Raw genomic sequence first — 27,991 nt, forward strand, 5'->3', positions numbered from 1 at the left:
TAGATGACTCAGTTGTTCATCAGGTAAGGTCCTGCAATAATTAGTTAACAGAACACTGGTGTTGGTTCAGGGCTGTTGTTTAGGCTGTTGTTTTGTTATTTTGCAATTCTATTATAAGGTATGACTAGTACCTCAACCCAAGTGATGTGTGCCAGTTATACTACACTGTTTATATTGAAGCTGCTTAATACACAATTAAATGCAACCAAAGCTGCTGGGTTTAACCCGAGTGCTGTGAAAATCCTTCATCCTATTTCTCGTGGTACAGAATATGATTAGAACAGTAGCACGTGTGACTGGTAAGTGGTAAAGCAGCTATCTTTTATATAGATTTGCATTTCTCATTCATGGCATGCAACATGCACAGGAGCTCAGCTGGTTTCAATGGACTAACTGTGCTGAGGGCCAGACTCAGATCGACACTAGTAGAAGTCAGCTGGTCCCTTTCTTTTGGACAATCACAAACACAGCGGCACTAATAAACAAGCAAGAGTTGTCCAAAGGGTTTCTTTCATGAACTGTAGGAGGAAGTAGCACTGGAATTATTACCAACAGGTTATTGACAACATTTTTTCTTTTATTGTCAGTTTGACAGTTTCAGTGTGACTACTTGAATACTAGAGCTATTAGGCTTACATGTACCTAGCACACATTATGTTCTTAACATGGCTTTAAAAAGTGGAAGGGTAAAGTTGTCTTGAAAACAAAGGTTTATAGGAGTAAAGAGCCACAGTGCAATCAATGGTTTAATCAAACAACTACATTATATATATATAATATTTAAAGAACATAAATATTCAATAAATTCACTACAACATGAAAATAAAAGCTTCACATTCTCCCACACTTTTTAAAGAACTGGGGACAAAGTGACAGACACCTCCTAGACAGACTGCTTAGTTTCACAAACATCTCTCTTTCTTAAGGGACTGAACATTACCTTAGCTATCACAATGGGAAGGTATGCTGCAACTAATCTAGAAGATTCCCCATATATTTTAAAGCATTTATAATGACTGCTCCCACCCCTCCAGATTATATTTAGCGGACATGCACTACTAGTCTACACAATGCAACATTTCACCAGAAATTCATGAACAATGTAGTTCCTTAAAAACTGCCCCCTCTGCTGGGGCCTGAAAACTTCTATTTCCTGTCACACACAAAAAAAAAAAAAAGTCTTTCCAGTAAGAAAAAAAAAGTTACTCAAAGGAGTATGTGCAGTTTTCACATTGGGATACAGCTGATATGAAGCAGCAGTCAGAATGGATGCATATTTACAAGTGCTAGGCTTGAAAGACACAAGCCATGGAAGGGTACTTCCTTCTTTACATACCACATGCCAAAACTGGTCTTAATTACAGGCAAGAAGAAGGAGCAATACCATATGGTTTAAAATACATTACTTCTTGCCTATCGTAGCAATTTTTCTTGCTTCTAGCTTCAGGTGCAAACGGGTGCAAGATTCATCAGCAAGTCTTAGAGCAAAGGAAATTCACAGTAACATATTTTCCCTTAAAATGGAATGCTAATGATTAAAGTGACCCCAATTAAGTGGCAGCAAGGTCCAGAGGGAGGTAAGAGGAATTTAACATGCTAACGAACAGTAGATACTGGACTTCACGCAACAGCCTACTGCCAAGTTTTAAAACTTGAACCTAAATTTAAGACACTTAAATGGTAAACTTTGTCAAGTACTAAAATTGTCTTCCAAAGTGCTAAACCACATTTGTTAAGCTATGGTAAAAAAAGTAAAAGAAAACAAACCTCAAGCAGCTTATGTCCTCCCTGCTCAAAACTGAAGGCAGGATAAGCTCCCAGCTGGGGTGGTGGGGTGGCACAAATTCCATAAAGCAAAGCATTTTGATGTTGCATTATGTCCATGTGCTGGAATTTGGGGCATTTGCTTTTAAAAAAACCCAGACTTTTCAGAACATTCTAATACCTTCACAATAAAAATCTGTTATTACAGGGAACATAGTAGGGCTGTAAAACTTCCAGATTTTCTTCAATTAGGCTTGTGAGGACACTACAACATAGATCACGTGGGAAGCTGCAGTGTCCATCAAGATTGGCATGTTCTACATGGGAAAGTTACGGGTTTGGCTTGTTTAGGGTTTTTTTTTTTTGATTGGCTTGCTTTTTAGTGGATATTTCAATCTCATGAATCACCTTGCACTGAAGTATTAGGCCCAGTAAACAGCAAGGTTTTAAAGTGTCGGTTTTCTCACTACATCTCTGTTCACAAGAAAATGATTAATTGGATTACTTCTAGCTGGAAGACTATCAGAAATCCTTTACCAATCTTTTATATGGATAACCATTAGCAAAGTACAACATTTAACACATTCCTTTGTATATGTTACTATTGAATAGACTTACTTAGCCATCCAATGCTCAGTACTTCACAGAGGCTACTATAACTGTGTCAAATGTATTAGAAATCCAGATTTACCTGGACAAAATAAGACATTCCAAACTGGAACACTCATTCAGTTATCATGCATTAGGAACAAAAAAGCATGTCAAACACTGGAATGCACTGGAGAAGGTCATTTAGTCTCCTAGGGAAAAAACAAAAGCCCAAAACAAAGACTAAATTAAATACAACCCAGAATACTGTCTAATCATATTAATAAGTATACTGAGAGCCTGAAGGCATCATGTGTATTGTCCATGAATGTAATGGTGGTGCTTTCTTTTAATATTAAAGAAGTCATAGCTATAAAAAGAGTTAGTCCCATCTCAGTTTTCCAGCACAGCTTATTTATGTTCCTTTGTTGGTGCATAGTACAGTTCCATGGGTTTGTTCACTTTCCAGTACTTCTCACTGACCAGTTCCAAGGAAAAGGACCCATTTAATACCTAGAAGAGAACACCAAAACAGAAATGAACTGTCTGATGGTTTGCAAAGCTATAGAAACAGACTATTTAAAGTGGAGGATTGTGCCAGCTTAAGGGAGTCACCAATAATGTGGCACAAGTTATTAGCTAAACACCAGGTGTTAAAAAGCAGCAATGCAAACTGTTGTGAACTCTTGCTGATCTCACTAAAACAGCACCCAAGAACATTTTTGCAAAGTGAATATGGTTGTAAGTAAACTTCAGTTTTTCTCTTTCCTCTTTCTGCAAACAGGGGACTAGTAGATCGTATTTAGACAAGAGCAGAGATGCTTCTGGTGTAAGGGACATCCTCTAGTCATGTTTGAAATAGACTCTTAATGCAAAGCATCTGCTTATCTCTGACTGGTTACTTGGGACATAGAGAAGGCAGACATATTTAATCACTTTTTTGCTTTGGTCGTCACCAGCAAGTGCTCCAGCCACACTGCCCAAGTCACAGAAGGCAAAGGCAGGCACTGGGAGAATGAAGAACTGCCTACTGTAGGAGAAGATCAGGTCTGAGACTGTCTAAGGAGCCTAAAAGTACACGTCTATGGGACCTTATGAAATGCATGTGTGAGTCCTGAGGGAACTGGTGGATGAAGTTGCCAAGTCATTTTTCCCTTATATTTGAGAAGTCATCGCAGTCTGGTGAAGATCCCACTGACTGGAAAAGGGCAAACATAACCCCCATTTTTAAAAGGGGAGAAAAGTAAGACCCAGGGAGCTACAAACCAGTCAGTCTCATCTCAGTGCCTGGCAAAATCATGGAGCAGTTCCTCCTGGAAATTGTCCTAAGGCACATAGAAAATGAGGAGGTAATTGTTGACAGCCCACATGGCTTTACCAAGGGCAAATCATGTCTGAAAAATTTGGTGTCCTTTTATGACAGGGTGACAGCATTGGTGGATAAGGGAAGAGGAACTGACATCATCTGCTTGGACTTGTGCAATAATTGACACTGTCCCACGCAATGTCCTTGTCTCTAAAATGGAGAGGCATGGATTTGCTGGATGGACAACTCAGTGGATAAGGAATTGGCTGGATGGTCACACTCAAGAGTTGCAGTTGCACTCAAAGGTCTCTGGGTGGAGACAAGTGACAAGTGGCGTTCCTCAGGGGTTGGTATTGCGACTGGCACTGTTTAACATCTTTGTTGGCGACATGGACAGTGGGGTTGAGTGCGCCCCCAGCAAGTTTGCTGATGACACCAGACTGGTGCAGTCAACATGCTGGAAGAATAGGGATGCCATCCAGAAAACCAACCCTGTGCTTAGCTGCATCAAAAGCAGTGTGACCAGCAGGTCAAGGGAAGTGATGCTCCCCTTCTATTCCACTCTTGTGAGACCCCACCTGCAGTACTGTGTTCAGCTCTGCGCCCCCCAACATAAAAAGGATGTGTGCTTGAGTGAATCCAAAGGAAGATGCTCAGAGGACTGGATCACCTTTCCTATGGAGACAGACTGATGGAGTTGTTCAGCCTGGAGAAGTGAAGGCTCCAGGGAGACCTTACAGCAGCCTTCCAAGTACCTATAGGGGGCCTACAAGTCTGAAGGACTTTTTATAAGAACAACTAGTTAAAGACATGGGGTAATAGCTTAAAATTGAAAAAGTAGATTTAGATCAGGTATTAGGAAGAAGTTCTTTTTTGTGAGGGTGGTGAAGCACTGGAACAGGTTGCCCAGAGAAACTGTGGCTGCCCCATCCTTGGAAATGTTCAACACTAGGTTGGATGGGGCCTTGAGCAACCAGGGGAGTTAGAACTAGAGGATCTTTAAGGCCCCTTCCAATCCAAACCATTCTATGGTACAATTTTATGATTAATCATATGACTTACTTTATTCAGATAAATGCCCAGGCTCAGAGATCAATCTAATTGAGATAATGCCTTGTATCTATATTCTGAAGTCAGCAACTGACAAGAGTGGTTCTTCCCTGAGCATACTCAGCTGTTTCATGGTGGAACTGTGGAAGCCTACATGAAAGTGGAGAAATGCCACCTTAAAATAGATGCTTTCTAGTGCTAGAGCTATCTGCTCTTGAAACAAGATTCTCAGATGAAGTAATATTTTTTCTCTTAAATTTTAACTCTAAAATAATAGCATAAGTCAGCTTGTAGTTGCTGTCATCACTGCATTTTCCAAAAGTAATTTATATACCTCCTTTTCTACTACCAAAGTTTTTGCTGTACACTTTTTCTTAAAAAAGCAATGTATCTGTGTCTCTAATAAACAATCTGCTGCTATGAATTTTACCCCTAAGCCAAGTGCAGAAAAGTCCAGATGAGTGGATTTTAATGAGATCTATATCAAAGATATACTGATGCTCAGTGTTACTCTTAGACACAAGTTCTACTCACAGTGAACTGCCCATTGGCAGTAGCAATGTAAATAGTATACTGCTTCTCACTGGCTGTGTCAAGGTTCATCTGGTTTGATTCTCCTTTGCTACGAAGCTCCTCCAAAGCCAATCTTACTGCTAGGTACTTGGACAAGTGATCAACAGTGGCATTGCCTGAGGTCTTGATGTATCTGTCACAACAACCACAAAGATAATCAGACATTTGAGTTGCAGGTATGGGAACAAGACAGCTGGAACACCCCTAGATATTAAGCATCAAGTGTGAAAGGCCTTTAAAGACAGTTTACAAATAAGAATTATAATTGCTTTCACCCCTGACTTGCAAGCAGCTTACCAAATTAAATTGCTCCTAAGTGCCCTTGCATCTTTTTGACACTTCTCCCACAGACCCTCCTGCTCTTTTGTAGAGAAGACAACACTGTCCTGTCATCTGCTCAAAATGAAAAACCTTGTAACAGGTTCTCAAGGGGTTTTGAGAACTACTCACAACTGCTGAAATCTGATCATAAATACAGTCTGAAGTGTCTGGACAGAAAGCCATGAAAGTGCCAGAGCTATACATGAGACACTCGCTGTGTTAAAGTTACTTATTGTCTCACAATCTGCTCTCACTTCAAGTCTTTATTCAAGAATTAAAGACTGACACAAATTTCTTTGTGCCTTTCAGCACAACCCCAAGAATTCCCTTGCAATTCCAAACCAAAAAGAAAAGCTGGCTGAGGCTTATAATACATTTAAAGACACTACAGAGATATGTTTCATCATGACAGGACGCCAGGAAGGGACCTGAGGAAAATATGAGACTGCTCATTGTTGTGATCCAAAATTTGCAGTCTGTGCTTGGACTAGATCATGAAAAAAAAATGCCAGGAAAAGCTTCCAGCCTACAAAACCACAAATCCTGCTGACACAAAACTGCTCTGAAAACTGCTGACATGGATAGTTTGTTTATTCCCAAAGAATCTTAGAATAAGTAGAAAGGGGCTGCTACCATCATCCTAGTACCTACTGTGAATTGCAACACTAGAAACTCTTAAAAACATCTTTATTTGCAAACAAAGGCTTAAACCAGATTGTTACTGTATTTTTGATAATCATTGAGCAGTACCATCTACCTGACTTGAAACAGAGAGGAAGAGTGCACATAGTTAAACAGCATTTGGTATGACCAAAAGTAAATTGATTTTTAAAAGCCCCAAGAAGTGATAGAAAACAAAACCACCAGAAAATAACAGCAGCATTCATGAAGAGGAATAGAAGACATTTACCTTGTCTGTGCACTGTCATCATTCTCCATGAGGGTCGGATGAGGCCTGAAGACTAATTCAATTTCACTAGCACCATCCATTACAGGGTCTATTGCCACACTTGTGTTGTTATTGTCCAGTTCTAGCCCAGAATCATCCGATGTTTTGGTTCTCTTATTACTAGGCCCAGCTTCCTGATTGCTGTGTGTTGAGGCATTGCTACAGTGTGAACTGTCACCGTTATCTTCTGCACCACTACCATTCTCAATCTGTTGTTTCTTGCCCCTCTGCAACCTAATCAGAAATAGGTAGAAATAAACACTAAGCCAATACAGCGTATGCACAAGCTTCTACAAAGTTTAAACAAAAAAAAAAAATCCATTCTTACTAAAAAAAAAAAATCCCAAACTCATAGACAAGATTATAGATTTTTTTTGTATCCCTCAAAAATCTTTTAGACATGTTATAGGCATGGGTTTAGACATGTTTTAAGATAATTTTTAACTTCATATGGTTATTTTTATTTTTCGGTCAATTTCAGACCCTTATTTTCATCTAAATATGAATCCGTATGTGATTAAAAACACAAATGACACCATGCTTCACCACAACATCTGGGGCCTCCTTCCCAGCTGGCTCTCTTAGATTTAAATACACACCCAGAATTTCACTACTGTGCGAAAAACACTTATTCCAGCCTTGTGAATTAAGTCAGAACTAAAACATAAGTTCTGGTGTTATGTGCACTTATTTGTATGTAATGATAATATGTTGGAACAGGATTAATTGCATTACAGTTTATTATCTAAAACACAATAGCCATAATTTGGTAAAGCTAAAATGAAATCTGTCTACATCAGACTGCCACAGAAGTTGCAGAGAGTGATACAAAGGTTTCTATCAGTAGATAAAACATTACAAACTATTTTGGCAGACTTCGAGGAGAGAAATCTCAAGCTATACAGGGAGTGAGGGCAGACTGTATTTTTAGTGTTAAGGTAAACAAGGCTACACATGGACAAATCACATGGATTACATACCTGTTCATAGCTTGAATCTTTAATCCTTCCTCAATGCTGTGACTTAAAGCTTGCTGGTTATTGTGCTTGCTGATTCTTGCTAGCACTCTCTCCTGATGAGCTTCATATTCATCTCGGCTTGGATAAATTTTACTGATGAGAGCATCAAAATTGGGATCTGGTCTCAATGACCTCTTTGAAACTAGCTTTTTACGACATGTGGGACATTCTTTGTTGCTGGACATGAACAAGAAGGAAGAAAACAATACTAACTCTCCAGCAAGAACCAGTCTGTTCTGACACTGCAGTTCATAGTCAAAGTGCTCATTAACACTGAATATTTATAGTCAATCTGGAATAGGGCTTCTATCTTTTGACAGATCAGGTAGTTACAAAAAAATATTGAAACAAAAACCCCCAAAACCCCAAACACATCTCCCTGCTTCTTGGGGGGGTTGTTTGTTTTGTTTTTAAAGTATGTTTAAACAAACTGTATTTAAGAGTTCAAAAGTTCCACTCTGCAAACCAGTTCTTCCCTTAACCCTGTGACTGGATTTTCACCTAGAAAAAATGCATGCCTAGCGGAAATTATATTAAGGCATAGTCTTTCTAGCACTTACAGGACAAAAGAAAGATTAAGGAACCTGTTCTGTAGTTCAAGCACTAACTACTGCGAAAACTAAGAGAGTCTTCTCCTTCCTAACATTTTGTTCCCATTTAACTAAAATGCTAGGCTCACACAATGTTTTTCCTGTTAAAGGGAGAGGCCTGAATAGCTGAAACATTGGCATCATTGCTTTCTTGTTTCTCTGTAATATATTTTTGCTCATTACTCATCAGAATTTACAGAGGCACAGTAAATTAAGTGCGAACACAAGTAATTGCCATTATCAATAGATGCATCATTGAGTTAGTTACTGTTGGTTACCTCAGAATTCCACTGCTTTTGGGGAAATGTGAACTTGTAACTGAAGAATACTTTTACTTTATCATAAGTTGTTTCAGTACTGAAGTTTGGAAGCAGGAACACAGTTGAAAGGACACATGATTTGCAATTTATTATTAGGAAAAGGAAGAAGAAGGGAAATGGGACTCATTTTTGAAAGAAATGTGTATTTTTTTGGTTTGCTATTACTGGATCTTAAAAAAAAGAAAAAAGAAAAAGAGAAAAAAGATAAAAGAGGTTTTTAACTCCTTGCAAGAAAGTTATAGGATGATTTTTCACATGAGGAAACAAACAGATCTGGTCTGCCACAGATAGCTGAACACACAAGAATGAAAATGGAAGGTGTGCTACACATTCAGAAGCTTGCAGGGCACAGGCACGTAACCGTTCCACATCAACACCCAGGACTTGATGGATTTGCTTGATCACATTTTCATCTAAAGTGAAATCCCTTTTCTTGTAATAATATTTACATACCCACTCCTGAGGGCTGTAATGATACAGTCAGCACAGAAGCGATGCAAACATTCTTTTGTTGTCATGGTGTTTTTTAACATATCCAAGCAAATGGGACACATCAGTTCACTGTGCAGGCTCCTGGGTGACACAACTATTTCCAAGCCATCAGTGATTGCTTCCTAACATAAAATAAAGTACAAGTTCTTTAATGGAATTTAGTATCTTTTTCAGAAAGACTGCATGTTTTCCTATTTCTTTAAAGAGAAATACAGTAAAAAAAGAAAAAAAAAAAAAAGACATGCACAACCACATCATGCATGCACACACATGCTGCTAAAGAAAGGAAAAGAAACTCCAACAACTTTATTTTTGGTTGCTTGGCTGGTTTTAATATCACAAGAGAGGTTTTGTTTTGGAAGGATTTCGTTTTTAAATATGGTATAATTTAGAATAGGCAGTTAACACTCCTAAAGGACAATCTTACACATCAAGCTTCAAGTTCTAAAAAGTATCTTAAAAAGCCCGGCCATAAAGGCCAGTTCTTTAGCACATATTACCTGAGGTGTTCTTTGCAATTCATACAAACTGAGCTCCCACGTCTTGCTTAAAGGTTGCGTCCCATTCGTCTGCACGGCTTGAGACATGGCTGGGAAGAAAGAGAGAAATAAGTTTCACACTCCCGTACACTTGGCTAAAGGAGCCAGCTCTCTTGAGCAGGCCTCTCTGGCAAGTGCACAGTCACAGGAGTCTGTGCCAACAAAGCAGAAACACAGGAGGAGCCCTTGTTCATCCAAGTACCAGGCTCCACTTTGTTACAGATGGCTAACCCTGTGCTCTGTACCACTCCAGAAAAATTAGAGGGAGTCAGTCAGCCATGAACGCTTTGCAAAAAAATCAATTAAGGCGGTTAAACAAAAGTGACACAGAACTGAAGGCCGTAAAATTTGGCTGTGTGATGTGAAAGCTGCAAATGCCACCTGATGTGGAAAACATTCATAAAACATCCACTTACAAATGTGCATGTGGGTCAAACAGGGTCTACTTCCTAACCAAGTGGAAGGTCATGATTATACACAGCAAACTAGCTACACATGTTCACTGGAAGCATGCTATAATGCTTTTCTTTTTCCTCCTGAAAATACATCATCAGGGGTTTCCAATCAGAATTTTAGAGAATTCTAAAGGTCATGTAAAACCTAGCCACTGGGTAATTTTAATCAAGAGCTCCAATTTTACTGCACAGTCCTGCTGGGCTTCAGTTGATGTGTACCTGATTCTCAATGACCTGGGAAGGTGGGGGAGGATGGGGGTGGTGAGAAGCTTTTAAGTTTCAGAAACCCAAATCATACACACATTATCAGGTTTTTTTGTATCATTTTTTGTACCAGTAGTGGTAGACAGATACTTCTGGAAATAGACAGGGATAGAAATAACTGCACTCAACAGACAACTGATAGACTCCACAACCACTGCTGCAGAATTTGCTCACAGGGAAAGGGGAGGGGACAGTCATCTCCATCTTTCCCTTGAGGCAGGAAAACTTACCCCACACTGTGTGGCATGTTTAAAGAATAAATGTAACCATGTAAGAAGCAAGACTGTAGCTGCAGACATTTCTACTAGGTGGAAAAATCAGAGCGCTTTCTCCCTTTTTACAAGGGTTTTTTTGTTGTTGATGTTTGGTTGTTTTTTTTTTAATTAACCTAGGTTTGTATTTTGAGACCATCCAAATCAGCAGCCACATGCAGAATCTACTGGTATCTGCCAGGTACATTATAATCCCCTTTCCAATTCATCAAGTTCTATAGGAAAAGTGTCAAACTCTCTGGAGAACAAGGTTGCTTTATAAGCTTTACTTAATTGTTGAGGGAAAAGCGATAGAAACAGTGCAGCAAAGATTATTATATCTACTTTTACCCAGGCACAGAAACTACGGTTTTCTCACCTTATGAAAAAAGGAGAGGTTAAAGAAAAAAGAACAGCCTGACAAAGTAGCCAAGTCCACTACTGTGTCTAATAAGCAATCAGGGTCTGAAGACGTGTCAAAAGAAATAATTAGGAGATGACAGACTGTCAACTCCAATTTTTACTATATAAATGTTGTGCCCTAAAAATGCAGTTTACTTGCCACAAGAAACATATTCCTCTGTGTGGATCAGAAAAGTAAGATCTCACCTCCCCATTAAAAGTGACAAGCCATCATGACCCACCTGCAGACTGTCAGCTCCCAGTCTGGCCAAGCATTGGGCTGTCCTGTCAGGATTGATGGCATTTTATTTAAATTATTCAGAGGTATGAATTTAATTACGGTATTGAGTGACAAATCTCAGTAAAGAAGCACCACTGAAAAGCATACTAATGGCAAATAAAGGAAACAGTATTTCTGTGTTCTAATTTCCACTATTATTTAAGGTAATTCCAGGCATATAGGAAGCGAAATCCTCCAGGATAAAGATTTTTATTATGCGTTGTTGACAGTCAATTGTTGTAACAGAGGCCCAACATTATTATTCTGTGTCCACACTGGATACTGCTCTTGAGTGTTTTAAAAGCTGACACATTTAATTAGCTATCATTCCAACTACTAAAAGAAATTTGTGAAGCTGCTGATCATTCACACCTTTCCCAAAATCTGCTGAAACACATAGTCAAGACTGCAGCAAAGACAACTAAGTCCCACTAAATCCAACCCGCATTAACAGAAAAGCCTGCTCCAAACATTATGTAGCTCTACCACAGTAAAGAGCTCACCTAAGCAGCCCCATAGTAAAGAGATCATCACATGCACAAGTAACTTCTTGCCTAAACTTGCAGGCCTACACTTGCTCACAGAGAAAAGCAGCTCTCCAGGTGCCAAACTGTCAGCAAACCTATCAATCTGGAGAACGAGTGTATTAACACTACCATTTATATTGCAACCTTGCCTACAAGCTTGAGGCTACACTGCAGAACACATGGTATAAGTGTCATGATAAATAATTGATCAACTTTATTCTACAGGCTTCTAATCTGAGATGCCAAGTCCTTCATTCTCACCCCAAGGCCTGCAGTAATACCACTTTAAATTTTTTAAGGAGGAAAACCCTGGTCTGAAAGCTGGACAGATTCACACAATCCGCTTCATCACTAGTAAACACTTCCTCTGCCTCTGGTATGTCCAAAGTCAAAATCTGAGCACCAGTGGAAACATGGTCAATTCAAACATGCTGATCAGATCTTTTCCATTTCCTAAACAAAGATGACCAGATCTCTTCTTCACAAGTCACACATGCTAGCATTAGAAACAGTGTGAAATCAGGTACCTCCTGTGATCCTTTTCTCATCATTAGGTTTTCGAAAAATCTTCTAACACACACCACAACTTTTTAATTTGCATCAATTTTTATCTTTATGACTTGTATATACCCTCTGGATATAAGAGGAGAGCAACCAGCCACACAACAGGCTGATATAAGGGGGAGAAGCTACATTCCTGTAGGCAGATCAAACATCTTCCTCTCAGAGTCATTAAGGAGTCCTAGTTGTTGTGATTTATGATATAGCCAGAGGACAGTATTCTAAGGAAACCTGCAATCCTTCAGACTGACTCAGTCTTCAAGGCACAGTAAAACTCTTAAGGACAAACTTAATAATTATAGAGTGCACACATCTGTCACTATCAAAGCAAGAGCTGACTGATATAACCAAAAGAATGTATTACAGATCTGAGAGCCAGAAACACTATGAATCTCTTCAGGTTTGATTCCTTGTCACTCCCCAGTTCCAAACAGCATCTAAAAAAAGGGAAGCAAGCTAACATTCAGTATTTAGTCATAAAACTTGCCTAGTTGTTTAGCGTTATTTATAGAAGAAAACTGGAAGATGAGACAGGGAGACTGCTAAAGATTATCAGAACATGTAAATTTTGATTTCTTTGTACCCAGAATATTTTCGAGTTTTCCACATTGCCAGAATATCAAAACCAAAGTAAAATAAAACTCACCTGTACTGCTTTTAAGGAGCTTCAGAAACTTTTGATCAATATTATATATAACCAAACTTTATCTACAAGTGGAATAGCCCCCTAACTAGAGCTGGGAGATGAGCCCGCCAGCTTCAGGGAAAAGCACCATATAACTTCATTTGAAAATCTTGCTATTTAATTTGCATTTCCTTGTAAAACAGGCTTATGCAATCTTGCTCCTTTTGCTCATCCATCTGCAGACTATTTTGTAAAACAAATTTGAAGACAAGTAGCTGATGTTTAAAAATGTAACAAAACAGACCTTGTTCCTGAAGCACTGGAAAAGGGAGACAGTTACAGAAGAAAATAACAGTATGAAAGACCCCACCAGAAAAGCCGCTCTGATCTGCCTACTGACTGGGGAATTTATGCCAACAAGTCCTTCCAATGCACTTAAAAAAACCCTCAAGCAGAGCAACATCTGCACTTGTCACACCACATCCACTTTACAAACTCTTATACTGGAATACACTTGATTAATTGCTCAAATATAGTCATGAGTCACAGCAGGCTGGGCATTTGGGTGTCCCATTCCTGAAACTGGCCAGTAAATACAAATTCCAGCTGGCAAGAAGTACACTTCAGACCACTCAGAGCTGCAGACAGGCTGGCTGCTCTGGCTACAAGGCAGCCAAAGGAGGAGCTCAGCAGCAGCATGTCACTGCTCCTGCTCTTCCCTACTTTACCATTTCAGAGGTTTAAACCACCCTGAAATTCATCGACGTATAATCACTCAGACTTATTTGCCATTTGTGAAATTTTGAGATTTCCTGAGCTCTAGCTTAGAACTTAACCTTGATGGTGGTCCTTCTTTAACCAGGGAGCCAGGACTTTCTACCAGATGCCATCAGAGACCACTCAGAACCTGAATTATCCTCCAAAACACTTTGCAGTGCCTATTTTAGCCCAGGCAAAGGCTAAAGAGCAACTGTATGTGTGGTTGTGTTAGCACACCTTGAGATCAAAGAAATGGTGGAATGGCACCAAGCAGCTGGAAGAGATAACCATAACTATACCACACAGGCACAAGTTCACCCCCTACAGTGGGATAGGGAAGAGAACTGGAAAAAAGCTAAAACGTGTAGGTTGAGTTAAGAACAGTTTAAAAATTAAGGTATAATACCATACTAATACTCATAATAATAATAATAATAATAATGAAAAGGGAAATAACAAAGAGAGAAATAAAAAAAAAAACCAATAAATAGTATGATAGCCAACACCATTGCTCACCACCTTCTAACCAGGGCCTAGCTCATCCCCAAGAAGCAATCAGCCCGTTCCAGGTAACTCCCCCCAGTTTATATACTGGGCGTGATGTGCTGTGGTATGGAATAACCCTTTGGCTAGTTTGGGTCAGGTGTCCTGTCTCTGCTTCTTCCCAGCTTCCCATGTCCCTCCTCCCTGGCAGAGCATGAGAGACTGAAAAGTCCTTGATTGTGGTAAGCATTACTTAGCAACAACTAAAACATCAGTGTGTTATCAGCATTGTTCTCAGAATAAATCCAAAACACAGCACTGAACCAGCTACTAGGAAGAAAACTAACTCTGTCCCAGCCAAAAACAGGACACTGCTGTTGAGCTCAAAACAGTGTACTGATCTCTGATACTTTCATGAAAAAAAAAACAAAAACAAACAAACAGACAAAAAAACAAACAAACAAAAAAAAAAACCCGACACCAAAACCCACCAAATAAAAGAAAAAACAGCCAACCAACCAACCAAACAAACAAAACCCAAACCACCACAAAAACAAAAGAACCCCACAACCAGACACACACACAAAAAAAACCCAAAAACATTTCAGGATAAAAATTGCACTAGGTTCTTTTAAAAAAAAAATTTTTTTTACACAGTATTAAATCCTTAGAAATCAAGTTATCTTTATTCCAAGTTTTAAAAGATAAATATTTAGACTTAAACCAGGAAGAGTTTGACCTCTATTTGCCATGCCAAGTTCAACACCACCTTCAACCATTACTTCCCCTCCCACCCCAAAAGGGATTTGTTCTTTAAATAGGTATCATAGTGCAGTTACTTGGAAACGTAACAGGATTAGAGTTTTACATTTTACTCTCTGATACTTTAACTAGTATTAAGGACAAATTGCATGTTTTGACAAAGTATTCAATTCAATCATTCAATTTATTCAATTAAAGCGTTCTAAAATATAACATCTTGCTGCTTTTACTTTCTTGCTAAGAACGTGATTTGAAAATAACTCAAACATTTCTGGATAGACATTATTTGAAAGAATTTATCTTCACTGCAGTTCACTGGCGGCTCAGACTGTACTCCAGTACTAGTTGTTCTAGATTACAACTGGATGTAAAGCAATCTAGTGCTTTTAGTATTCACTCTTTTCTGAAGCTTTTTTCATCTCTGGATCTCAAAATCCCTGGGAGACAGCTGAATCAGGTTCTGGCCTGGAGCTCATTTTGTTCCCAGCTCTGAAATTAACTGCTCAATGATCCTGAACAAGTATGTCACTGCATTTGTCTGTGCCTCCCCATCCTCTTCTGCTTGTTCACTCATACTGCCACCTCTCCTCAAACTGTCTCTCAGCAAGTTTATGTTGCACTCACGGTAATTATATACTGATCTCAAAAGGGGATAAACTTGAGAGAGGAATGTCTTACTGAAGTGTTTTTAGTTCATTCAGCTATCAGTCCTTGTTTTCCCAATATCAAGTTCAATGTCACAACATCCCTTACTGGGAAGGTTTTAACTTCTTTGTATTTGTAAATTGAGTTCAGTATTCTACTAGCCATGTGTAAAGTCATCTTCTCTTGACACAATCAGTTAACAGCAATGTTAACAACAAAGTCAAGCTCATTAATTCATATTCAGAGTTGTAATCAAAACACAGAGCCTCTGTAGTGCAGCTCACCTCCAACATGCAAGGTTCAAGTTGTCAGCCTTACAGCCATCAAGAGATAAGATGTGATTTGGTATCCATCATAATCTCTTACAGTCATTAAAGCCCCATTTAAAATCTTTAGGAGATTGTGCTGTGGACTCATATCATGAGCCACACATAAAGCAACATAACATAAGCTGCTAAGAACAAAATGAGAAAGTATTTGCCATTACTAAAGACATATGGACAGACAGAATAAAATCCCAAGTGTCAGCCAGCAAAATTCATAGGGGAAACTAATTCTATACTGACAGCATAAAGCCACAGCAAACAAATCACTAATAAGAGGTCATTTCAGAGAAGCTGCAGGACGTCCACTCTTGGAGACAGTCACACTCAACTAGATGTGGTCATGAACAACCTGCTACGATTGACCCTGCTTTTATCAGGAAATTGTATGAAATGATCTCTGGAGATCTCTTTCAACCTAACTATATGGTTATCTCACTATCAGGGACATTTATACTTGGTTTTGTCATATAGAAAGTGACACAGCCAAGAAAAAAAACAGCAACATCAGCCAATAAAGCACTGCCATAATAGAAAGCTGAAGAAACTTGAACAGGACCCTTTCATACTCCACACACTTTTTACAATCTATGTGGCTGAACATTATATGGAGATTGTCCTTAAACACAAAATAAACATCAGAAGGATTCTGGGGTATTACAATGACCACTAGCTTTATGTAAAGTAGAATGGATTTGTTTGAACTGTTTGAAAACAGCAACAAGGGAATTCAACTCCCTAGTCCGTTTTAAAAAATAACCTGCAAGCCTACTTAAGGTGGGAGTTTCCTCCATAAATACATGATATAATCATAGGATCACAGAATAGTTAGGGTTGGAAAGGACCTTAAGATTATCGAGTTCCAACCCCTAAAGAAAGTGTTCTTTTTCTTAAATGGCTTTAAGTATCTTCTGAGAACTTGTGGAATCAGCAGTGAAAGCCCCAACTAGGTATTTGTGTTTAAATTGGAAAACTAACAAATAAGCCCCAAAACACCATACAAATGTTTTCTGTATGTACATTTAAACTGACCAACAGCAAGCAAAACTGCCTTGCGATTTGAGCAGCTACTGAAAATCAGGCCTCTTGAGAACTGAAGGTAACTGCCCAAATGTAACACTTGTAGCTGTTAGAATAGAGCTGTAAGTGGTGACAGACTGGTAGTCAGTCTGCAAAGTCATGAAGATCTGATACAGATTACAAGATGAATGTTAGCAAGAGAATAGTTCCAGCTACCATCACAGAACACCTAAAAGTATATTCATGGGCTAATTTCAAAATTACCAAGCACTTTATCAGTTAATAGAATCATAGAATAGTTAGGGTTGGAAAAGACCTTAAGATCATCTAGTTCCAAACCCCCTGCCATGGGCAGGGACACCTCACACTAAACCATCTCACCCAAGGCTTCGTCCAACATGGCCTTGAACACTGCCAGGGATGAAGCATTCACAACCTCTCTGGGCAACCCATTCCAGTGCCTCACCACCCTAACAGGAAAGAATTTCCTTCTTATATCCAACCTAAACTTCCCCTGTTTAAGTTTTGACCCGTTACCCCTTGTCCTGTCACTACAGTCCCTAATGAAGAGTCCCTCCCCAGCATCCCTATAGGCCCCCTTTCAGACACTGGAAGGCTGCTATGAACAGCCCCAACTTCCTCAGCCTGTCTTCTTATGGGAGGTGCTCCAGTCCCCTGATCATCCTCGTGGGCCTTCTGTGGACTTGTTCCAACAGTTCCATGTCCTTTTATGCTGAGGACACCAGAACTGTACACAATACTCCAGGTGAGGTCTCACAAGATACTCTATATAATACTCTACAGTAACGCGAGTTCCTTTGGAAACAATCTACTATGTTTAAAAATGAGTGGTTAGCAATGCTTACGCAAAGCCAGTGTTTAAAATATTTCCGCACACATTAACTAGAAGCACAATCAAAGTCAATTAAATGACTATTAAAAGATTCCAAATTAATGTAGGCAATAAAGCTGAAACTTCAAGTAGCAATTATGTACTTCAGAAGTCAAATCTGATAACAAACAACAAGTATTTAGACCATGCTTTCCATCCTTGTAATACATGCAACAGACACATCCTTGGACTGTATTTATGGCATAGAACCACTGAACTAGAGAAAAAAAAAAAAAGAAAAACAAAAAAAAACACCAAACCCAAACACCCAAGACCACACAAACCCCAACAGACAAAACCAGAAACCAACACACCAGGAGGGAGAAGAGACATAGCTACAGCTTGTTACATGCTCCATGAAAGACATGAAAGGAGCACACCAGCAACCCAGCGCAACAGTGTTGCTGGGAAATAAGGAAAGAATCAGATTTTTGTCAGGGCATCGTCCTGAGCTGGGCTTTGCCAGTGCGTGTTTAAAATCATCTGCATCATTACAACCCTACCTAGCACATTCACTCCCCCCCAAAAAATCGTTACAAATGCCAGCACAGTCCTTCCCAAATACCACAAGGAAAGACAGTATTACCCCTATGTTCTCCTGCAACCACCCAAAGTTTCCAGCACATTGCAGGAAGCCTCTGCTCTTCCACCTCTCTCCAAACATACTGCAAGAGTTAAGAAAATGTCAACCTACAGAAAAATTCCCATCTACCTTCACTGCAGATTCAACTGCTGCCCTTACACACTTCACTGGACAACTGAATGATGGTACAAAAACCACATTTATGATTGCTTGAAGGCTAACATTAAAACCTGTACCTTAGGAAAGCTATTAGGCATGAGACATGCAGTTAAGTATCCTCTCTCCTTTTTTCTCAGGTCCATTTTAAGGGGTTGTGTACTTCGTTCTTAAAGAGGAAACTTGGAAACCCAGTTGTGAGCTAAACAAAATGAACAGAAACCAAGTCTGAATAAAAATGTATGAAAATAAAGAACAGCTGGTACCATCCTGAGGCTATACATGACTGTAAATAATAATGTATATTAATGCATGCAATCTGACTGCAGTGAATATCATGGTGAATTTTTAAATGTGATGAAGCGATTTAAAGCAGGTCTACCCTTTCACTACTTTAAGTCATTCCAGTTTCAGTTACTCTTGAAGGATATGGGTAATGCACACTGAGAAATAGGCATGATGTGATAAGCATCCTGACAATCTCATTTTAACAGTGTTTGCATTGGTTCCTTGTCATACTATTTTCCTACTTTATTTACAGGATTAAATGAAGAGATTAACAGTCAAATGTTTTAATCAATTAAATCAGCATAGCCTCACTACGGCTGAGAAAACAATTTTGCTAGAACCAGAAAACTAACATTAAAATGAAGCACTTTCAGATGGGTACATCCAACTCCCACGGTATGTTAGATAACTGATCAGCTGGTACAGTGAAGAAGTTACAAAAGCAATAAAGCTATTTGTACACACGAGTGCCAGATGTCCCCCACACTAAAGGTTGTGCCAAGGTCTACATTTAAAATACAAATCCATCCTCTTTTGTATGAAAAAATAACATGTTCTCCTTTTCTTTATAATATTGTGTCTCCAAAATGCACACTAGGAGAAGTCGCAAGCATGTATCTCTACAGGCTGTTTGAAAGCAAAGAATCTTAATTTAAGACAGTTTGCCAGATTCTCATTTGCCACTTAAAATTGAGCTTGTATTTCTCAACATGTGAAGTTCATTCAAATCCATTATACAGGTCATCCTAGAAAGAGTCATACTTTTTCCTTTTATCCCATTACTTTCAATAACAAAGCTTTTCATCTAGAAGAGACTCGATTACATGAGATGGTACTTTATGGTAACTCAGCACTGAAGTACATAAAAATAAGGGAAGCTACATTTATTCCCAAAGCAAATATTTCAAAGCTCTGCATTTTCAGATGGCCAAACTGAGGAATACAATTTTGTCAGTCTGTAAAGAGCAGTTAGCAAAGACAGAAAACCTCATTTCTGCCCTAGAACACCAGCAGCCAGGAGGGTGTGAAAACAAGGAAAAAAAAAAAAAAATTCAAGACCACAGACTCAAAAATGTCCCAAAGAAGCCAATAAAACTGAGGAATGCAGAGAAATCTGAGGCACCGGTCCAGCTTAACAGCCTCAACAGTCAGCAACACTACAGACGGATTTCCAACATGATTGTCCCTCTCAATCACACTACTTCAGAGTTTTTAGTTTTCCATATAACTAGTCCCAAACTCACTTTTTTTTTCCACAGTATGCCCCATAAACTTAATAGGCATTTTTCTTCAAAATAAAATAATCCTTCCTTGAAAACCAAGTAACAAAACCTAATGCTGTTATTATGTAACATCCATCAAGCTACTGGACAGATGACAACTGACAGACAGGAAAAAAAAGTACACTAATATTGCTGAAACACACTTGCTAGCACATGGTCTTTTACAATTTCTTCACTGTATTTATTCTCCTAAGGAAGAAAGCATTTTGCCTGGTGCCTTAAGATGTGGGATCTTGCCAATAATTGCCATTCACAATTTACTGGACCTGAAATGAATTGACCCATGGAGTATGGCAGAATTTCCAATCTGGACATCAAGCTGCTCACACTGGCCTTTAGAAACACGTGTGCTATGACCTCATACAAACCATCTGCTATACATATGTACACCTATGGAAGAATTCAATTACTCTAGTGCTAACAGAAGTGACCAAAGAGAGATATTCTTTCCACTTTGGATGGCAGGAGCATTAAAAAAAAAAAAAAAAAAAGTATCAAATGAAACTTTTCATTATACTCAAGGTGCTTTCATTCCAGTGTTAAGAACATTCACATACTTTTGGACATGACAGCAGTACATGATTTTAAGTTGGTGCTTCTCTGTATATTTATAGCAGTGAAGCATATTAGTGTAGAAGCACTGTATGTCCATGTACATTGCTCCTATGTATCTGGTGCTCAAATTTAAATTTATTCTAATGACATTTATATTCCCTGCTAAAGGCATCAGGGGCCTTTTCATGCAACCTCCTGGATCACTCCATTAGTGTTGATAATCTCAGTCCTTAGTGCTCAGCTTCTTATTTACAGTTCTGCATCATACCCTCCCAGACATCTCCTCAGCCATGAAAATTGAATACACAAATTTACTGTCATTTCCAGGGAACTCTCTCTGTATCATGTTAGTTGCTTCCAGATAGTTCAAGAATTCACCTATCTTCCTCTCGCTGTCATACCTGCAAATGCTCAAATTCGTCACATTCCAAAACCAGCCTATTCCTAAATTAAAATGCTTAGATTTCTCAGAAGGATTAAGTAGAAAACTTTTCAGGTTTTGGTACAAGAAAGCAAAAAAAAAAAAAAACAACACAAAAACCCAAAACCTCCCACAATCAAAAAACAAAAACCCAAACAAAAAACATTGCCCACTGTTCTAATGCAACAGGTTGCAAAATTATTTTAATCATTAGAGCTAAAAAATGCTGGCACTTACCCTGACACACTCCCTGTATCTTGTACAAAGCAAGTACTAAAATATGATGAAACATTAATGCCTTCTGCCAAGAGTGAAAACAAAACTGTTACAAGAACAGTAGTTTTCCACTCTTGATGTGGGTCAATAGACCAGGCAAGCACTCGACCTCAAATGTGATAGACCTTCGCCAACAATTCATATAAAAAGTAAAACAGCCATTTCCAAGCTATAATCCAGCCCTCATTACCAAGCCATAATTCAGCCCTGTGAAGTAACAAAATAGGCAGCACTCTGGGGGAGTGAGCAGAATTGCAATTTTCTCTGTTAGTTGTTAAATTTTATGCAAAGGTTTTCATATTATGAAGCATGCTACCACATAGTGCGTGCTGGACTAACCCAGGTGAGCTTCAAAAATTAAGTTCCTAAGCTCTTTAGAGTTAAATCAACTCCAGACTTCACAATTAATAACCAACTGTGAAGGAGAAAAGCAAAACTGCTTTTCTAAAATCCTGCTTAAATTCATTTCAATACTGTAGTAGACTACAGTAGGAAGGATAAAACACTTTCGGGAGCAACCAAAAGCAAAAAAAAACTGGTAACTAAATACATACAAACAGGCCAGGAATTACCTTAGGATATTTTTAATAAGACTTACTCCCCACCCCCACCCCCCCCTTTTAAAATTCATTCTCTAGTAGCATGTTTATAGTGCACTGGAACTCACAGTCTGCAGTAAAAGACCACATTCACCTAGATGTGACCATATCAAAATACTCTGTGTCCTGCTGTTGTGCAGTGAACCCCCATGCCACAGAATAATCCTTCAGAACTAGTCCTTTTGTTTTTACAGTACTTTCTTACCCTCACAGCACTGCTGGCACATTTTCTAAAGCTAATCAATATCTCCCTGAAATAAGAGCGGCCAAAAGCAAGAACTGACCACTACAATCAATAAGGTTAAGTTTGACCTTTTCAATACCCCCCATTGTTTACTTTTTAATTTGCCATACATTTTATTAGAAATTTTATGAACATACTTGTACTACTATTCAAGTGATCTTTCCTACCTCCCCTACTGCTGTTACTAGCTCAGTAGCAAAGGTTAGGTCTCTAGAAAACTAGTCTACTTCCAGGTTTTACGTTGGAAATGAGGAGAAACACAGTCCTTGACTGATAACTACTGGTAGGAATCACTTCTATAGCTACAGTTACAGCAGGAAAACAAAACAAAACAAATAATCAAGAAAAACCAACCAAAGGAAACAAATCACACAGCTCTTTTTCTACCCACAGCACAACCCACTGTCAGTGGTGATAATTAAATGCACTAATTCTATTTCACCTCAAGGACTTTGCAGTTTTAATACAACTCACTCATATAAAAAACAAACCTCCTGCCAGAGGTATGTGTAGTCCCAAATATATTGTAACTTGCATGTACTGCCACTTTCTTATCCTTCTCTTCAGCATACAACATACTTACTATCCCTCACATTTACTAATATAAATAGGAGTATTCTAATGAATTTATATTGTTGGAGAAATTCTGAATTCAAGAAATATGCTTGGTTTTCAGTTTTTCCAGATGTATGTTAGCCACAAAAATTTCTCACCCACTTACCAGTTATCATAGAGAAGCTAGCCACAACCAATAGTAATATTTTTTTTTAATGAGAACAAAAGATGGCTTGGTTATTAATCAACAGAAAATAAATGCCCTCCAACCCTTCAGAAATAAGAAGACAGACTCGAGTCATCTCATGATAATTGACTTAATAGCTACAATAAGTATATAGAAACAAAACTGTTAATTTGGCAACCAGACAACTTTCATCTGAAGCTGGGTGACAGCTAAATACGATTTGTGTTTTAAGGACGCTCTCTCAAATAAAACTGTACATTTTGTAAACAGTACTACAGGAGCAATATTTTTATAGCTTAAACCCAGTAATCATCCAAAATAGTTTAATGTTATCCCTGAGTGGTAAAGAGTAAAGAATGGATTAGGTTTTTAATTAGTTAGCAGAATACTACTGCTCCCAGCTGTTCATAGGAAAGCTCTATGATCCAGAAGTGGAGGGTAGGCAGACTGTGACAATTCCCAAAATATTTCTCCACTGTAACAAGTCTAAATCGCTCCATCATACCGAACACTGCTCATTCCTCAGAAAATTAAGAATTTAAGGTCAACTTTACAGGCCAGTTATTGTCATCAATAAGCAGACCCAAGCTGAGGGTCAACAACATCCCCCCTTCCAATATTTTTCCTCTCTGTTTGCTTCACTATTAAATGGCTGATCTATTCAGGAGAAAGTAGGTGAAGGGGGAAAAAAGGAAGAAAAAAAGTGAAAGTAATCCCTCTACTCTGATACTTCTTTCATGCATGCTCTTTGAACTGGTGCTTCATTAAGAGTAGATCCAGTACTCCTGTTAACAAAAATACAGCATGCAGACTTGCATCTCATTTCTTGAAGTCCCTTTTCCCCCTTGCTTCCTTCCCCACCCTGCATTCTTTTTGTTAGGCAAGGGAAAGAGAAGCATTTTAAAGAAGCTGAAGAAATTCACATATCCCAACATTTACTCCACATATAAAACTTATGGTTTTCCTATAGGTGCCAACTATATTTCTATTTCATCATAATGCAGCCCTGAAAATGCCAGAAAACTTCTCTAATCACCTAAGATGCCCAACCAAGTCTTTATACTCAACATGTTACCATGCATCACTTTTAAAACACAAAGTATCATTGATAAAGAGAGACCCAAGCAATTTATTCCACTAGCGTATGCATATTATTTCAACCTAGGATACTGCAGGCAGTGTTTTTCTTGGCAGCTGTAGCAGGGCTGGTGTTTCAAAGCTCTGAAGCCAAAGCTCAAAATTTTAGCCACTGAAGAAGTTAAAAAACTCCTTCAATGAAAAATCTGTGTCTCACTATTATTACAAAGCTGAATGCAGAAAATATTTATTAAACATTGTAAATGACAATTCACAGGGTCAGTAAGGTCTAAAGATATTCTAAACTTACCTACATGCCATCACTGGAAGGGTAAGGTAACAGAGTCAGATCCAGCTGCAAAGCTTGCCACCCAACACGGAGGCTCACACCAACATCTATCCAGTGAAAAGTCCTCCCATCTCCAAGCAATCGACAAAGCTAACCCTTCAAACAAGTATATCTCTTAATGCAAAATATACTGCTTATCAATATCCACTACTTTCAAAGTAAGTGCCTCTGTCTTAGCTGACAAGTTGAATGCTAGCTCTGAGCTTGGCATGATGTATTAAAAAGTCAAATTATCTCATTACAAAAGTTTTTAATGAAAACACAGATGAATACAAATGAGAATACCTCTGCAGGGAACCCCAATGACAAATCGAGTCTTTGTCACCAAATGAATGACACATTTGATTAAAGAATTTTCCCCAAGCAAAAATAATTTTACCCACATACCAGTCACGTTTTCTCAAATGCAAGCAATTTCCTTTAATCCTTAAAAGCCTGCATGCAATGCATAGTTATTACATGGAGCTATAAGGAGCTACACTTCCAAACAAGACTGGATTAAGATTTATCCATACTGAAAATCATCTTTCTCCATTGGCTGTCCTATGGATTTTTAGGGAATAAGACATCTGATCCAATTATTCTACATAGAAGAGGGTCTGAAAAAACAAACAGCTTAACGAAAGCCCCAGGAAGAATACTACTCAGAGTGTGCATTTCATATATACGCTACGCCACGGGATGAGTCCAAGGAAAGCAAATACATGATTCTGATGAGACAGCTACCACAGACTATAAAAGTTGGCAAGAAACAGGTGTTAAATTCGTAACGGAAGCAGTGACAGCAAGTGTGAAGGGAGAAGACACAGCTACAGTTCCTGACACAGTGCCTTTCTCCACCTGGTACCCTGCTGGAAATGATGACATTTTCACAAGAGCAGCCGGGTTGCTCCCAGTACGTTTATCAGCATCACGCCCCGCAAATACTGTTCAGCATGGTTACATGCATGGGCTTTAAGAGAAACAAAAGACTGGGAATACAGAGCAATAAATCATATATGACATATTTCAAAATAACATATTTTAAGCAGGGGCAATTCGTAAAAACAACAATGGCTTGTGGCTCTGTTAATCAGCTCTCCCTTTCAAAGTAAGGCATTTGGCAATGCCTCACTCTTCGGGCTAGTGTTACGGTATGCGGGTGTGATACGGAGCTTTGTACGCTACCTCTCCGTGTAGCTTCCAGAGTATGTGTGCACACACATTTATCTATATTCCCGCAGCACGCTGGTCCCCAGGGATACCTCAGGGCTTCAGAAGCTCCCCGCAGCTGTGCAGCAACGCCAAAGGCACCAAGCTGAAGGGAGGCAGAAAAGGTCCGGGTCTTTCCCGGGGCCCCACCGTCGGTCCCGGCAGCCCCGCACGGCGGGCGGGGGAGCAGCCTGACAGGGACTCCGGGCGGCCAGAGCCGCCTGACGCAGCGACTGCCCCGCTGGGGTCGGGGGAACCTGACCACGGCTTCTCCTCAGACAGCCCCGCAACCTGGAGAAGAGCCCCCTGCGGAATACCCCCACCCCACCATAACAGCCCCTCCTCCACCTCGCCCGCACCAGGTCGGGCACCGCTCTCCGTACCAGACACCCGTCCGAAGCACCATGCTACAGCGGCCGGCTCCGCACCCTTCCCTGCCCCACTAGGGGGAGAGACCCGGCGGTGGCGACCGCAGCCGGCCCGGCCCAGCCCAGTCCTCGTCCGTCACCCCGAGCTCACCGCCCGCCGGGCTCCCGCCTCAGGCCGCCGACGTCGCCCTACACAACTCGCTCCCACCGCCCTCTCTCGCCAGCGGTGAGCCGCAGCTCCAGCGGCACAATATGGCGAGCGGCAGCCTCCGCAATGGAGCTCGGGAAATAGAGGGGAGTTACATATTCATGCCGGGGCTGGGCAGGGGGAGCGCGGATGGAGCTGCCGTGACCGGGCCTCCCAGCTCCCTCCCTCTCTCCCTCCTTCCCTCTCTGCCGGGGTACGGCGCTGGAGGGGGACTACTGTCTTCTCTCCCCGCCTTCCTCGCACCTCTGCTGCGGTTGCCCGGGCCCCGGCTCCCCGCCGCCTGTCAGCGCCAGCGCCGCGCTCCTGCTCCCCTCATCGCACTTCTGGTCTCGAGCGCTGGGCGATGCGGCACCGAGCCCGGCGGGACTCCACAAGGCCACCCTTACTTCCCCCAGCCAGCGGCCGTCGCTCTCCCGCGTCATGGCTTCTCTCCATTAACAGCCTACAGCAGGGCTAAGCTCTCAAGCCAGCAGTGGCCCCCATCTCCGAGCCGGCGCCACGGCCCTGGAGCGGCGCCAGCTGAAGCGGTGCTGGTTTGCGAGAGGGAGTCAGGGAGCCGCGTTCCTTGAGGCCGATCGGTGCGATCTCGTGTTTTGCACTCAGCGCCTCGGGGCTGAGCCTTCCGCAGCCTGGGTGCCTGTCAACTGGGAACGGGATTTAAGTCCCTTTTTGTTCTTGATTAGGCTTTTTTTTAAGAATTATTTTTCTTAAGTGAATTATGTTGACCTCTTTAAATGTTAAAGTATAAGGACGGTACAGAACAGAAAAAGAGGTTGTGATAAATTCCTTTCTTTAGAAGGACACTAGTCAGAATTAATGACTGAAATTTTCCTGATGTTTCAGCTCTCCATCAGTGCTGAGAAAAGGAAGATGTCATCTGCCAAGCTATTGCTGTACCAGAAAGTGTCCTTTGGTGAAAATTACTTCACTTGTTAATTGTTTGCAGGACTGTGGTGAATGAAGAAGTTCTTATGTTAATATACCACTCTTAGTAAATTTTTTTTTGAGATTAGGTCACTGTATGTTGCAAAAATAAGATTTGTAAAATTAAAGCATGCAGTTTTAAGGAAGCCAGATTTCCAAAGGCAGATGGAGTGCAAGGTGAGTTGCAAGCATCTGGTAAAATGCAAAACTATACAGTGTCATGTAAATTAACAAACTGTAAACATTTTTAAGAACATTTGCTGAAAGGGAGACAAAAGGAAATTCAACATAGTTAAGTTGTGCTAGGGGTGTCCAACTCATATTTATAAGAACTTTTGTTTATTTTGGTTATATTTCCTATATTCACCATTTAATAGCAGCACCATGGATCTTCTCTGCAATGTGGTGTTCATGCTACTTTTAAGGGTGTAAAAAAAGCCACCAAATACTTTCTCAGGTGGAAGCTGTCAGTCTGCCAAGATATCAATATGAAGAAAGTTTCCTGTTCAGGGGAAAAATGTGGTGCAGATGCACATTTCTTTTCCATACCAGGTACCTCCCTTGTTGCAGGAGTTAGGACACTACTGCCTCTGTCATGAAGGCCCTGGGACCAGCATCCTGGGTGGCACAAACAGGGGAATGGCCAGGAGATCAAGAGAGAGATTAGTCCGTTTTGCTCAGCACTTGTTAGATCACATCCAGATACTGCGTCTGGGTGGTTGGGGATGAAACATTTGACCTGACAGGAGAGGCTGGCCATGGGAGTGGGGCTTGGTTAGCCTGGGGTAGGGAAGACTTTCAGGCACCTTACACCATCCAACTCCATCCTGTGAGGTTATTGAGAATATGAAGCCAGGCTTTTTTCAGTGTTGCAAGGGAGTAAGGTGAGAGGTGACAGCAAACTGAAACAAGAAAGAGTTTGACTGAATGCAGGGAAAACCTATTCCCCAAGAGAACACTCAGACAG

At 40.1% G+C, this 27,991-nt stretch overlaps 1 protein-coding gene across 2 annotated transcripts; it reads right to left on the reverse strand.

Annotated features, from left to right (window-relative positions):
• Nucleotides 1-728: 728 nt before the first annotated feature.
• Nucleotides 729-26,179, reverse strand: RNF2 (ring finger protein 2). 2 transcript variants are annotated; one of them, XM_062606294.1, is made up of 8 exons: nt 26,044-26,159; nt 25,501-25,630; nt 9,473-9,561; nt 8,934-9,094; nt 7,532-7,747; nt 6,513-6,785; nt 5,243-5,414; nt 729-2,865 (listed from the first exon to the last, which is right to left on the reverse strand). In XM_062606294.1, the coding sequence occupies exons 3-8, from the start codon at nt 9,557-9,559 to the stop codon at nt 2,764-2,766; spliced, it is 1,011 nt and encodes a 336-aa protein (XP_062462278.1). In that variant the 5' UTR covers nt 9,560-9,561; nt 25,501-25,630; nt 26,044-26,159; the 3' UTR covers nt 729-2,763. The 2 variants fall into 2 exon arrangements, with proteins under 2 accessions (XP_062462278.1, XP_062462277.1); XM_062606293.1 differs by lacking the exon at nt 25,501-25,630 and having other exon boundaries at nt 26,044-26,179.
• Nucleotides 26,180-27,991: the final 1,812 nt, after the last annotated feature.

This window comes from Pezoporus occidentalis, unplaced genomic scaffold (assembly GCF_034315485.1).
Source record: "Pezoporus occidentalis ecotype Australia unplaced genomic scaffold, CSIRO_AGI_Poc_V1 ctg95, whole genome shotgun sequence".
Taxonomy (NCBI): Eukaryota; Metazoa; Chordata; class Aves; order Psittaciformes; family Psittacidae; genus Pezoporus; species Pezoporus occidentalis.